Source organism: Vombatus ursinus, unplaced genomic scaffold (assembly GCF_900497805.2).
Source record: "Vombatus ursinus unplaced genomic scaffold, bare-nosed wombat genome assembly UNPS02014826.1, whole genome shotgun sequence".
NCBI classification, from domain to species: domain Eukaryota; kingdom Metazoa; phylum Chordata; class Mammalia; order Diprotodontia; family Vombatidae; genus Vombatus; species Vombatus ursinus.
In genome coordinates this window covers 6,070,583-6,085,934 of record NW_020954604.1, presented here as the reverse complement: position 1 = coordinate 6,085,934, position 15,352 = coordinate 6,070,583, and the positions used below count along the sequence as shown (strand labels likewise).

The following is a 15,352-nucleotide window of genomic DNA, read 5'->3' as shown; positions in this document are numbered from 1 at the left end:
ACTGTGTATTTCCCTCTATCCTACTTTCCCCCATTTCTCTCTCTCCCTCCCTCTCTCTCTCCCCTCTCTGTCCTTTCACCTTGTCCATCCTCAAAAGTGTTTTGCTTCTGACCACTCCTTCCTACAATCTTCCCTTCCTTCTTATTCCCACTCCCCTCCTACTTCGCTGTAGGGTAAGATAGATTTCTATACCCAACTGAGTATGCATGTTATCCCCTCTTTGAGCCAATTCTGATTAAAGTAAGGTTCAAGCACTGTTTGCCACCTTCCCATCTTCCCTTTCCACTGTATAATCTCTTTCATGCCTCTTTTATATGAGATAATTTATCGTATTCTACCTCTCCCTTCCCCCTTCTCCCTTTTCCCAGTGCATTCCTCTTTCTCACCTCTTAATTTTATTTTTTTAGATATCATTCCATTGTAGTCAACTCACACCTGTGCCACTTCTAACTGCCCTAAGAATGATAAAGGTCTTAGGAGTTACAAGCATCATCTTCCCATGTAGAAATGTAAACAGTTTAACCTTATTGAATCCCTTATGATTTCTCTTTCCTGTTTACCTTTTTAATGCTTCTTTGGAAGTCATATTTCCTATTCAACTCTGTTCTTTTCATCAGGAATGCATGAAAGTCGTCTGTTGTATTAAATGACCATTCCTCCACCCCAAAGGATTATTTGCTGGGTAGGTGATTCTTGGTTTTAATCCAAACTCCTTTGCCTTTTGGAATATCATATTTTGAGCACCCTAATCCTTTAACGTAGACGCTACTAAATCTTGTGTTATCCTGACTGTGGCTCTACAATACTTGAACTGTTTCTTTCTGGCTGCTTGCAATATTTTCTCCTTGACTTGGGAGCTCTGGAATTTGTCTCTAATATTCCTGTCAGTTTTCATTTTAGTATCTCTTTTAGAAATTGATCAGTAGATTATTTTAATTTCTATTTTACTTTCTGGTTCTAGGATCTCAGAGCAGTTTTCCTTGATAATGTCTTGAAATATGATGCTTAGGCACTCTTTTTTTTAATTTCTTTGTGTGATGCAGTGCTGGAGCACTGGGACAGGAGTCAGAAAGATATGAGTTCAAATCTAGTTTCAGACACTTACTATGTGACCCTGGGCAAGTCACTTAACCTTTGTCTGCCTCAGTTTCCTCAACTATGAAATATAAATCATAATGGTACTCACCTCTCAGAGTTGTGAGGACCAAATTAGATATCCATAAAGCACTTAGCACAGAGACTGTAACATTGTAGCATTTAATAAATACTTGGTCCATTCTCCTATCCAGTTTCCTCATCTGTAAAGCAAGGAGATCAGACTAGCTGTCCTCTGAGGTTCCCTTTACAGCTCTAAATCAATAAACTGTGAACATATAATAGTCTTCCTTTTGCCTTTCCCAGAGAAAGTTTTCTACTGGCCTAACCTTGGAACTTCTGATCATGCCAGTGACTGGAGCAGCCTCGTGCTGCAGATTTCCACCAGGTGGCAGTAGAGCCATAGAACACACAGGCAACGCTGGAGGAGAGACCTGGGAAATGGATGCTGAGCTGGGGCAGAGCGTCACTCATCCACTCACTCCTGCAGCTGGAGACAACTGCTTGAGCTTCTTCCCACCACAACAGCCATCTGGGGTCTAGGAAAAACTTGGTGTTCCCTAGAAACCAAACCTAAAAGGTCAATGACAGATGGTACTAATTCCCTGCATTAATCAAATACCTTCCCATCAGTATCCGTCTGGGATTATGGGTGTAAGGAACTGGCTTCTCAAAAGGAAATAATCAAAAGCACTCTTGCATCTTGCCATTTAGTGACTGGTTCAGCCTGTGAGGGTGTTTTCTTTGTGACTGGACCAATTCCTTAGTTCCCTTCCCCCTATTACCCAGGCATCACACTGAGTGACTTTGGGGAAGTTATCTAACCTCACTGTGCCTGAAGAGACTGGGCTAATTAATCTACAAGTGATTAGCTCCAATTTATGTTTGCACATGGTGGTTTGCATGTATTAGACTGTGGTCTCTTTGGGAGTACGGCCTTTCTCTGTATCTCCAGAGCTCAGCAAAGTGCCATTTTATTGTTGTTGTTCTGTTGTTTTTCAGTCCTGTCTGACTCTATGATTACATTTGGGATGTTCTTGGCAGAGATACTGGAGTGGCTTGTTATTTCCTTCTCCGGCTCATTTTACAGATAAGGAAACTGAGGCAAACAGAGTTAAATGACTTGTCCAGGGTCACATAGCTAGTAAGTGTCTGAGGCCAGTTTTGAACTCAGGAAGATGAGTCTTTCTGACTCCAGGCCTGGCACTCTATCCACTGCACTACTTAGCTGCCCCAATAAACTCTAATGGCTCCCAATTGCCTCCAGGATCCTCATGGACATTTTAAACCTTTCATTACCTTACCTTCTTCTACCTTTCCAGTTTTCTTAGACTTTATTTGTTGCCAGGTACTCTTGAATCCAACGACATTGGCCTCTGTTCTGTTCCACAAACAAGACTCAAAGTATCTTAGCTCAGAATGTTTTCTCTTGCTGTTTTCCATGTCTGGGATATTCTCCCACTTCATCTCTATCTACTGCCTTCCCTGGTTGCCTTTAAGTCCCAACTAAAACCCCATCTTCTACAGAAAGCCTTTCCTAACCCCTCTTAATTCTAGTGCCATCCCTCTGTTAATTATTTCTTATTTATCCTATTTAGGTATATAGCTTGCTTTGGATTTGTTTTCGTGTTGTTTCCCCAGTTAGATTATAAACTTCTTGAGGGAAGGGACTGTCTTTCGCCTTTTTGTATGCACAGCACTCAGCACAGTGCTTAATAATTGTTTATTAACCATTAAATGAATAATAGTTATGGTGACTTTGTCTCGGAGCATAGATTTAGAACCGGAAGGGACCTCAGAGGCCATCAAATTCAGCCTTTTTGTTTTTACAGATGAGGAAACTGAGGCCCAGGAGATTGTTACTTGCTTACATACATGAGTAATATGGGTCAGAGGTGGCATTTGAACCCAGGTCTCCTGACTCTTCTGAGTCCAGACCTAATACTCCCTCTATGATTCTAATCTTGATATGGGCCATTTGGAAATTACCAGAGCTAATCACAATTTAGAAGACTCTTCAACCTCTCCTACCTCCTCTTGACTCTTGGATGTCCATAGGGCTGATCTGTATTTGAAGCCCCGCCCATGGGATGGTTACCTTTCCCCTTCTCCCAACCCCCAGTTCATATTAGGATCATGGGTGGACAACGTGGCCCCTCTAGGGCCAAACTGTAGTCCTTACCTTGAAGTGTATGGGATGTTCAGGGAGGACGAGCACCTCTGGTGTGAAGGCTTGCCAAGCCTTTTTCAGGGCTGCTCATCCACCTTTAGTGTCCATTTGATCCACCAACTCTCACCTGGCTCCAAGAAACTGTAGCATGCCCAGTGGCCACACCCCAGTAAAACTGTCTTGGAGAAGGAACTAACCCAGGTTGACGGTAACCAACAGGCTTCAAACCCATCGGTGAGTTCTGGGGATGTCCACCCCAAGCATTTGAAGACTTCCCCTGGTAGAATGGGCATACGAGAACAATTTGTTCCAATGGCCATAATGGCAGCTGAAGTAGGTGCTGTGGAGTGCTTAGGCTTAGAGTCAGACATTAAAGGCGCCAAGGTCATCCAATGCACTCTGGAGGAGAGAGTGAGGCTGATGACTTTGTGCCACTTTGCTTCACTTAAATCTAATTTATGCGCAAGTCAAGACATCACCTCATGATGTCACTGGTCATCTTTGAAATGATGGATGAAAAACACAGTCATCATTCAATCAACTAGTCATTTAGGCCCTTGACAATCTGGATGTATATGCAAAAACAGGAAGTAGGCAGAGTATGAGTTGAAGCAGGTAGGGTTTGAGTTAATGACATGGAGTTATATTCAGTGATCCAGGGTTTCTGAGTTAAAAGGAAAAGATATTGACCATGTTACCAGGAGAAACATTCCTGATAAATTTCATATATTTAGCAAGGGATTTTTTGGGCAACAATTTTAAAAGCCTGCTCTTAGTATTTTAGGTCCCTATGAGGACAGTCTTATGAATTACCTGAAGGACTGACCACAGGAAAAATGGTGAAATTGATAAGTAAATGAAGTAGATTCAGCACTCTGCCTTCCACTCTCTAAACCCCACCACCTGGGGCCATCTCTTTGTCCATTCCTCCCTGGAGTGATTCACTGGAAAGCATCTCACCAAAGACCACCCAGAACATGTTACTTTTAGATTCCTTATTATTCTTAGGTTCCTTTCTACACCCTCAACCTCAGTCTCAATCCCTAAGGTCCAGGCACCTAGTATTTCCTGAAGCTACTTTTCTAATGGAAAAAGGCTAAAAGAATGCCTCCATATCTCCCAGAATCTCCACTAAACTTCTAAATATTTTTCCCATGACCTTCTGGGCACAATATCCCTGCCTTTGTGGGCCAACTCAAAGGAGTGACTCATAGTGGTATTTATAGGAACCAGAAGGAGGAGAGGAGAGCTACCTGGGAGGACTTCTGGAAATATTGACATACTCTAGATATAATCAATGGGATCATAGGATTATAGATGGAAGGGCCCTGATAGATTATCTAGTCCAACCTACTCATTTTACAGATGAAGAAAGTGATCCCCAAAGAAGCAAAGTGACTTGTCTAAGGTCACACATTATCATGTCTTCTAGGTCCTCTGACTCCAAAGTTGGTTTTTATTCCCCTATACTACTCCAGGGGCAGAGACATTTTTAGGCAGAGATTGACTCGTGGCACCTCTAAAGCCATTCTCTATGGGTACTCACTCACTTTGACTTATGCAGAAGCTAAACCTGATTTCCATTTTAGAGCTAATGCCTATCCTCATTTGGTATAGACACAAGGTTCTTCACCTTATCGGCCCTGGAAGTCAGCACAGAGCAGGAGTTCTTGATCATAGTTCAGATCTGACCTCAGATACTTGCTAGATGTGTGACCCTGGAAAAATCACTTGACCTCTGTCTGCCTCAGTTTCCTCAACTATAAAATGGGGACAATAATAGCATCTACATCCCAGGATTGTTGTGAGGATCAAATGAGTGATATTTTTAAAGTGCACAGCACACTGTCTAACATATAGTAGTCACTTGATAAAATTCTTTTCCCTTTTGTGTCATGGTCTGGTGAAGTTTGGTGTGTCAGTAAATTTTTTTCCCTTTTGTGTAATTTAATGAAGCTTGTGGACCCCTTCTCAGAATAATAATTTTAAATAAACAAAGTACATAGGATTACAAGGGAAACCAATCATACTGAAATATGGTTATTTTTTAAATTAACAGACCCTGAGTCTTTGTTTTGTGGAAAGCAGCTCATCCCTGGTCTGCACGTGTAAATGCTCAGAATAAACAGTCATCCCTCACACCTGTGTGAGCAGCTTTTATTGACAGAGAACTTGGTGATGAAATACACATAGGAAGCAAGAACAAATACTTTCCCTCCTGTTTATATATCTGAGGTGTGAATTTTATGAGGGAAGGAAAAAAAAAACTCTTTAAAATACAAAAATAAATGTCTTCCTTTTACATGACAGTATACATTATCTTACAGAGAACAGAGTGCTTGAAAACAGCCTGAAAATCACAGACAGGGACAATAGGGTACAGAGAAATCTAACAAGAGAGAAAGAACAACCTCAAGGGAAGCCCATGGGGCCACTGAAGTGGGAAAATGCTCGGAAGCCGGGCATGAAATTCAGGCAATGCTTTGCATGGGGGTGGGAGGAGGAAGGGGGAGTGACAGGACTAAAGAGAAGTTTTTGAAGGACTGGGAAACAAAAATGCAAGTATTAAGGGCAAGGATCAGACATCAGTCTGCCCACTCAAACATCTTCTGACGTCAGCCCATACATGAAAGGCACACTGGCCAGAAAAGCCATATTAAGAGACGGTTGGCTCATAGATCAGTAGGCTTAGAATTCTTTTTACCATAGCTAAATATTATTCCTTTTGTGGATTTCTGTAATAGCCATATGGCCTCTGTTTTGGAAAGGTGACCTCTCACTTCTGCTCATAGCTCAAAAGAAACACAGGACCCAGTTGCCCTAAAGAACCGTCTTTAAATACAGTGGGGGACCTTTACTAGTGCTCCCATCATAGAGACACTTTGACTGAACAAAGAATAGTGAGGGGCTTTGTTTTGGGAGTGAGCATCTTAAAGATGATATGGAGCAGCAGGAGTTATTAATTTTTTTCTGATATGGCCTTCTTTGGCAGTCTAGTGAAGCCTGAAGATCCTCTTCTCAGAATAATATTTTAAATACATAAAATAAAATACATAGAGTTACAAAGGAAACCAATTATATTAAAATAAAGACATAGTTCTTTTTTCCCTATTCATGTTCACAGGCCCTCTGAAATCTATTCATGGGGAGTGTGTTAAGATCTCTTTCTCTAGAGTAATCTTACCAACCACTTCTGAAACACAGCTCTCACTTAGGGGAAACCAAGTGATCTCTTAATACCATAAACTCCCTCATCCCCAGTATCTTTTCTGATCATAGCTAGTCAATATACAAGGAGGAATTTTGCAGCAGGCAACATGTGACTAAAAAGATAGCTGACACTGCTGATAGCATCATGTGGGGCAGATAGTGATTTCCCTGCAATCAGAGCTTGGAAATATCAGACTTTATAGCAGAACTGTAATTATTTGTTACTAAGAGCTCACTTAGAATTATCTCTACGCATAGGTGGAAATAGTACCCAAACAGTCCACGAATATAAGGGAAGGGCACTAGTGATTCATTGGAGATCTGACGCTCATAATTGACAAAGGTTTAGCTGAAATTTTGGCTAAGGGTGTCAGATTTAATCTTTGTACTGCTGCCCAAACCTTTCCCTTTGGGTCCCCAGTAGAGCTGCAATGATTTGGGTGGGGCTGAGTGCAACATATGACACGATCACTGGTTGCAAGTTGAGAAATCTGGTTGAAGTTAGGAAGTCTAACATGGGATCTAATTAGTAGCAACAGAATCTTTGAATACAAAGAAGGAAAATTTGCAAGAGATTTTTGAAGATTCTAATTGCTTTTTTGCCCTCAAACATGGATCAAAAGCCCATTCTCCAGTCATCCTAGCAACATATGATTGAAAATCATGACACAGAGACTACGTTCATGGTAAGAAACACTATGATGCCATTCTCCTTATCTCTGAAATGAGGCATTGTCATTTATAGCACCCAGAACATTAGACAGGGCACAGGAGCTAGAGTCCCTTCTTCTCTGAGCAGTTGCTGCTTATGCCAAACATCTGTTAATGACATAACAGGGTTGGATCACCTGATTGCATTCACCCAGCCCCTTCTGAGATCACAACCAAATTCCTCTGCTCTCAAATCTCACAGGTAAAGAAAAAGTCAGGGTTTCTTTTTTTTTTTTATACTTTCTTCAAATCAACTCTAGTAGCCCATTTTTGCCCTCTATCTCACAAAAGATCATGACTTTCAACTACCTTCACTTTGAAACCTCTTCCTAAACTTCATCTCCCACCTCCTCACTTGACTCATTACCCCCATTTCCCCTACCTCCTCATTATTTCCTAATCCTTTCCAACTTCAGTCGTCCTTATACAGCCTCCTTTGTGAACCACAGAAGGTTGGAGATCCCTACAATCATAGGTACATTGACCTAGAACTGGAAGAGATTTCAGAATGAGTCATGTAGCTCAACCTTCTCATTTTGTAGATAGGGAAACAGACCCACAAAGGTTTAGATGACTTATACAAGGTCATTTAAGGAAGAAGGTGATCCAGGGTTAAATTCAGGTGCTCTCTGACTCTAAGTCCCCTTTACCCTGTTGTCTTTTCTCTGACTCTATCAGGGCAAACCTTACTCTCTCATACCCTGAAAATCTTAAGAATGTGTTCATTTTTCTCTAAACATTTATCTCTGCTCTAAGGAGCAGAGGATGTAGAGTTGTGCCATCTTTAGGGGATGCCTTCCTTAAATCACTGTCTTGGGCTTAGCAGAATGATTTTCAGTGACTATTTCTATATTATCTGTTTCACAAGCGCCAGCGGTACCACTACTAGACTACAAGTGCCTTAAGAACAGGGACTTTAACTTATTTCAGCCAGTCAGTCAACAAACATTTATTAAGTGCTTACTATATTCCAAGAACTCTGCTAAGTTCCAGGGACATTTATTTTAATGTCTTGCATAATGTTCGACATGCAGTAGGAATTTGATGAATGCCAGATAGAACCTCCCAAGTTGGTGAAAGTGGCCCTTTGGAAGACAGTGGTTTCATAAAGAAATTAGCTTCACTTTCATTTCTCTAGCTTCTGTTAGAGATTTCACAGGTGATCCTATCAAGAGGGAGAGCAGAGCAACTAAAAGCAAATAAAATCCCCGTCTGCAAATAAAGCAGACTAGATCTTTCAGTTGACATAAGCTATGAGACGTCTTCTACCCTTCGGGGTTACCACATGAGGCCTGATCATTGTAGAGGGAAAAAATGCTCACCACAGAGTGTGTTAAGCCCCCTGTCATGAACTCATATAATTTGGGATCTCATTACTCAATTCTTGGGAGATTTCTTGGGAAATAAATCACCCAATGGAAAGGTCAGTGATTGACCTCTGCATCTTGGACTAAGGCAGAGAAATCAGAAACTCACGTATTTCTTTAATACTCTGGTGAATCTGGAACTGCATTTCTTGATCTATTTTCAGAGCAACCCTTGAGTGCACTGAAGGAGTGTGCATGTGTACATCATGTAGAAGTCAGAGAACATGCTCCCATTCAGGAGTTTGGGCATGGTGCCAATATAGTATCCTATGTAACCCTGTTGAAATTTCCTGAAATTCCGCAAATCTTGTTCAAACTGTGAAACCTTAGGGTTTCCATTGAAGCTGGTAGAAATTCAAAATTAACAGCAGGATGTGGATCTAGGGATTCCCTTCTCTTTCCATTAAAAATCCAGATGTAAGAATCTCCATCTATTCTAGTTCACTCTTCCTCACTCACTTGCTTCCTTCCCTGGAATTAAGCTAATTTTGTTCTGTGTCTCTTTCCTGCCTATCTCTTTTTTTGGCTGCAGGCACCATCTGAGCTCTTATCATGTTTCCAGAGCAAAATAACCTTCCATTTCACTCAAGATGTCTCTTTGTTAGGCATCCTTTGTTCTAGAACCTTCCAAACCCTTCTCAGCCTTGGGGCACAGAAATACTACCTGTCTGATCTTGGGCACACCAGTAAATCTCTCCAAGGCCTCCATCTTTTAATATTCAAAACAAGGAGGCTAACCTAAGTGATTTATAAGGTGCTATCCAACTCTAAATTGTGAAAACTTAGTGAAAACAGTGAAAACTTCCCTGTTAGCTCAGGCTATCCAGACCTCTTAAGGCTGCTTTAATTTATTATAGGCTCACACAATAGATCTAGAACTTGATCTAGAATTTGAAGGAACCTCAAATGGCCATCTAGTCCAACTCCTTCATTTTACAGATGAGGAAACAGAGGTCTGGGTGCTCCAAGTCACACAGGTAATGTCAGAGGCGGGATTTGAGCTAAGGTTCTCTGACTCCAAAGCCACTGTTCTTAATGGACGCTTAGCCATGGAATCCTCAGTTGGATCACTTATTGGGCAACTCTTAGATACACTTGGAGGTCAATTGCTGCATTTTTGTGAGTGGATAAAAATAAGGAGTTCACCTAATACTAAGCATAATTTAGCAGCTCTCCCTGTTCCATCTCCAGGCCTTATGAGAAAATATAAAAGGGGAGGAGTTGAAAAGAAAGGCCAAAACAAAATTAGAAAAGGAAGGAAAGTTGAAATATAAAAAGAGAACAATCTATACTTATCTGCCTAGTCTTCTTAGAGAATGAAGGTAGGGTCCTTAAGTAATCTATATAGGCATTGTGCCTAGCAAAATGCCAGGAGTATCAATAAATATTTATGGATGATGATAATCATTAAAATGGGGTTAAACAGGAAGAAGAATATTCCCTAAACCTTAGGAAAGGCTCCAACATCTGTTCACCAAGCAGAAGTGTCATTAGGAGCACAGAGAAGCCAGCTATAAATAAAACCTCTTGTGGAAGATTTTCTAAGGGGTTGAATATAGTCATCCTGAATCACATGAAACATCTTAATGAAAACTGGTCTGTGAGTGAGAGGTCTAGGGGAGAGAATGTGGGATACACCGAGAGAAAGTTACCTATATCATTCATCATCATCATCATCTAAAGAGCAATAACATATGAAAACCTACTATATAATGTACAGAGAAGTACCTGGCTAAAGCTCTTAAATAATTAGAGTACGAATTTATTTCCAGTGCAATAGATATAATTTAGAAATCAAAAGATTCCAGATCATTGGGACACATTTCAAAAACTTAACAACCTGACTTGTCTTACAAGCTCTATTTAATTTGACCAATAATTAGTTTTTGCTTGGGCTGAACTATCACTAGTTATTTCTGTACCTGCGACAAGTGGGAAGGGGAGTAGGCTCACCTGTACTACAGCCCCTAAGAGAAGGAAATGACAAGATTTCTAAGCTGCTGAAATAAGAGAAATGGCAAGAAACTACAACCTTGGGAGTAGGGTCATGAAAGAGGGTAGGGAAATATGCCATGAGATGACGCCATAGGTATCCTCTAAATTTCTCACCTTGGGACAAAGCTTCAGTCACTGTGCCTTAGTTACAGCTCTGTGCTTGGGTCTACAAAAGAATAATGTCTCAGTTTCCCTTGCCTTTTCTCTTCATAGCTAAAACCTCAAAACATAAGGATAAGGCTACTGGGGGAGCCATAAATTTCTTCTGTTTTTCTAGTAAATTAGATATTCCAAATGAAAGGATTTTTACAATGTAATTTCCTTTCTACCTTTCCTGCTTCTTCATCATTTTTCTGTGCTTTACTCAGATTGCACCAGCCACTGATTTGGTATAGCTTTACTGAGGATAACTTTCAGTTTTCAACTTCTGATCTTTCTGTATTTCCACTGTTTGCAGCGTATGACTAGCCCACCTTGGACAATTATTATTGGAATATAAATCTGTCCTTTTTGAATAAAAAAAATCAAGGCCACACTTTTGTGTGTGCATTAACCCTTTAGTCCCTATTATTTTAAGCAAAACTGAGCATTGGACCCAAACTGGGAATCATGACAATGTCTCTGCAAGACCTTGATTCACATTCAAGCCAGAGAAGAAGCTAGGTTTGGGGCAACATATGTGATCACTTAAATACTATACACAATGGGATCATTCCAAAGAAGAAAAAAGTCAAAAGTAAACAATAAAACCACTTGAAGTCAAAGTCTTTACACGATTTAGTGTGACCTCTTCCCTAGTGCAAAAGTCTGTGCTTTAAGGCCTTGAGGGAGAGGATGCTTTACAAATGGGATGACTATTTTAGAGGTGTCTCCTGTTCTGGAGCTTGTCAATGAGTGAAGTCCACTGTTCCCAGAAGTCACGCAAATGTGGTTTTCTGTTTTCAGTTAAGCAAAGAATAAGCACTGGATGAGTTTTCCACAGATGAGCTGGTTGTTTCTGGGGTCGACACGTTGTACGTTCCTACAAGACAAAATAAAACCAACAGGTGGAGGCTGTCCTTGAGGTGGAAAGTAGATGCTTCCTATTTTGCCCACCAGAGGGAGCTCTGCTCTAATGGTGGGGCAAACTCTAACATGCCTTAAAATAAATTGGAGGGTCCGTGTTTTCCTCCCAATCATCAGAACACTGTAGACTAGAGACACATTTATTGCTCTCAAGCATGCATGGCAGCAGGAAAGCCCCAACTACATTTCATGCCACACTAGCAGCCAAAGAGCAGCCAGATCTCTACAAAGCTCTGAGTACAGCTAGCTACCCCCACAAGCTTGATCCAAAGCCACTACATGCACAGGACAGGAGGGGCTGGAGTTCCCATGCTTGTAGTAAGTGGCAGGCTTGGTCAGAGCTGCCCCTTTTCCATTTTTGGTTTCTGTGACCTGGACAGATAGCAAGGAAGGAACTAGAGAGTGAGAGGGAAAGAGTAGAAAGAAGAGAAGGGAGGGGAGGGAAAAAAAGAACATCCAGGTGAGGCTGGGAAAGAAGTGGAAGTGTGAAGGAGGGATTCAGAAGGAGTGCTAAGGGAGAGTGAGGTGGGAGAATGGGAGCTGGAGTGGAGTGAAGGGACACACATGTATGTGTTTGGGGAGGGGAGTCCCAACCCTACCATCAAAATCATGGACTGCAACAGCCAACAAGGCTTCCATCACTGCATGGGAGGGCCTTTGTGACTGCTGACAACATAAACCAAAATGATAGTCATTACTGAACACCAAAGAACACTAAAACTCCAATGGAATAAATGATGGAAGAGAGGTCTATGCAGACATCCAGGGAGGGTCAGGCAGTCACTGGGCATTTGAAATTTCTATTAATTCTGTCAGCTTCTTGGCTTAACTTCTTGACTACAGTCACATCTATAAATTCAACTTTCAAAACTAAATTTAATCTGAATAATTCTAATAAAAGCTTGTATAGGATTTTATTGTTTTCTCTTTCTTTTCTTTCTTTTTTTCCCCAGGCATTTAGAGTTAAGTGACTTGCCCAGGGTCACACAGCTAGTAAGTGTCTGAGGCTGGATTTGAAGCCAGGTCTTCCTGACTTCACTTCAGGGCCCATGCTTTATCCATGGTGCCACCTAGCTGACCTTATGTTTTCTTTTTGGTTTAAAATATATGGATAATTCCATCTTGCAGACCTGACTTACAGAGTTCCCTGAATTTCATTTTTTCCCTGAACTTCATTTTTAATATCAAATAGGACAATTTACTCATTTTGTTTTCCTTGTTTCCAGTGATTGTACTTACTCATATCAATGACTGTCTTTATATTGGCAGTGTTTTATTGGCAACATCTTTAGAGGGTTTAGTCATTTCTATTTCAACCTGTGAGGATGGTTTATTTCCAAAGTAGAAAGTTGGTTGTTCTTTTTTTTAAACAAATAATCTGCCAAAAATGTATAAAACATTGTACCCTCTAGAAGTATTTGTCAATAAAAGGCTTTTCCACAGCTTGTTTTCAAACAAAACATCACAGCATGGTCTCTACTGGAAGTTTTCTAGATTTGGGCATGTGTAGTATCTCATCAGATTTGAGGACGATGGGGGATACTAGTGACTTCTGAGGATGTTCTCCATGTTGTCTTTCTTTTTTTCAGGATAAAAGTGCTAAGCATTTATCTTGCCAGAATGTGTTCTTAATGTCATTATATTCTGGGCAGTTCAGATTACTTTGTATAGCTTGAAAAAGTTGAACTTTCAGATTTTCACATTTGCATCCAAACTACAAGTCTGGACAGAAATACGGAGCCCAGATGGATAAACTTCAGTTTTTCAGAGCTGTAGCCCCTAAACCCTCCAGATACCTGTGAAAAATGGCTCTAAACAAATTCTAGAGCAGCAGAGCTGCAGAATCAGATCCTCCTGAGGCAATCATCTAAGTGAGCTCAAAGCAGATGGCACTAAGGCTCACGAAGGTGATTTTCACACAAATATATAATATATAGTGCAAAAGTGCCTATTAATTTATGAATAGAATCACTTGGGAGGGAACAATTTGTGTGTATGTGTGTGTTTGTATGTGTGTGTGTGTGTGTGGCTGTGACACTAAAGTCATAGCTTTCTTAAATCATGTCTAGAATCCCAAGACATTATTTTATGCCCACTAGGCATAGGAGTTGCCACATTGTAAATAATTGCCTGCTAAAATTTCCCTTCACATTAAGTCTTAGATCTTTTTTTAAGTAGGCATTTATCTGAATTTTTTAAAATGAGTCCCCCCCCTTGCCCCTGGTCAAATAGTTATTACTCTTTACATATAGGTCCTAAAAGTGTCAAGGAAGTTATCACAGGACAAGGAACTCATCCACTTAACTAACTTGAGAGTACCTAGAAGTCACTGCATACCTGTTTTACCAAACAAATTGTTAAATCTTCTCGATATTGGAGAACTCATGGAAAATACAGGAGTGGATGAAGCCAGAGATGTCGACTAGAAGGCAGAAAAAAAGCATCATTTAGAAGCACTGCAATTTTGTTTAGGGCATGAAACTAGTAAGGCCAAGGTCCAGAGCTGAATTTTGATGGGTTAGCTTTTGTCTATTCAATGACCACGGCTGCATCCTTAGCCCCAACCACCAATCAAGCAAATGTACACTTAGTCACAAGGGGAATTAGCAGAGAAAATGTGGATAGGTATACATTTCAATTTTTTTTAAAGCATCAGATACCAGGCATCCATCATGGGACACTAGAGAAATAATTCTTATTAATAATGGCCACTGGGAATCTCTTTATGTATGGTTAGACATTACATTGATGTGTAGTAAGTTTTTTTTTTCCAGAAAGAACTATAGCGATTAGGAGTCAAATTATTTCTTTACGTCTTAGATTCTCCTAGTACATTGATTTCTTAATTTTGACTAAATTATTTAATTTTATTTGAAATTCAATTTAATTTTAATTGAAATTAAAAATCATTGCCTTAGGTCGTCCACATTCATGATATCCCAGCTTAAGGATCTCCTGATTTCATACTAATTAAAATTCAGTGTCTGTGCTTACAGAGGCCAAAGAAAAGGGGGAAAGGGGGAGGGGGAGGGGAGAGACTGAAACAATTTCCTTGATAACTGATTTCAGTATAAGTTCCTCCAGAGCAGACGCTGTTTGTCTTTGTACCTCTAGAGCCTAGCTCTAGTGCGTCTAGGATTTAGTAGGTGCTTAATAAAAAGCTTGTTAATTGAAAAGACAGGTTTGAGGGATCATACATTATCTGTTTCCATGGATCAAAGACATTGCTTAGCCCTCTACCTGGCCACTTATAAAATGGGGGCTACCCGTGAAAAGCAAAGAAAACTCTCCAGAAATAAAGAATATACCTTTGTGTGCTGTGAAGACCATCTGGATAGGGAGAATTTATGCAACAGAGCTTCCTGTACCTGTATTGTTTGAAAGAAGTCATCAGTGAATAGGTTAAGCACATTACAGGATATCCTAAATTCAAGGATTTAATTACTAGAGCACTTACCTTCTTGTCCCAGAGGCATCCAAACAACAAAATGAATAATCCCTAGGGGAAAAAAAAGATTTGAAAAATATGTTTGCTTCTTCTCAGTTATAAGGGGATAACAGTCATAGTCCCTCTCAATAGAAGGCACTGTACTTTCTACTCACTGGTAGGTACACTCGCATTGTGCTGCTTTTTTCAAAGCCTGGAATCAGAGAAAGAATGTAATACATTTTGATGCAAGAAACAGACAGACAGATAGATAGATAGATAGATAGATAGATAGATAGATAGATAGATAGA

General features: G+C 40.3%; 1 protein-coding gene across 5 annotated transcripts in view; it reads right to left on the bottom strand.

Moving 5' to 3' along the window:
* Positions 1–5,406: 5,406 nt before the first annotated feature.
* Positions 5,407–15,352, bottom strand: part of ADGRF5 (adhesion G protein-coupled receptor F5) — a 142,737-nt gene continuing 132,791 nt past the window's right edge. For 4 of the 5 annotated variants that reach the window (XM_027838281.1, XM_027838280.1, XM_027838279.1 and 1 more), the window contains exons 18-21: positions 15,071–15,112; positions 14,922–14,981; positions 13,951–14,035; positions 5,407–11,569 (exon numbers count right to left, since the gene is read on the bottom strand). In XM_027838281.1, the coding sequence (XP_027694082.1) occupies positions 11,490–11,569; positions 13,951–14,035; positions 14,922–14,981; positions 15,071–15,112 (267 nt within the window). In that variant the 3' untranslated portion in view covers positions 5,407–11,489. Of the gene's footprint in view, positions 11,570–12,212; positions 12,280–13,950; positions 14,036–14,921; positions 14,982–15,070; positions 15,113–15,352 lie in introns of all 5 variants that reach the window. The other variant, XM_027838283.1, reaches the window with a different exon arrangement.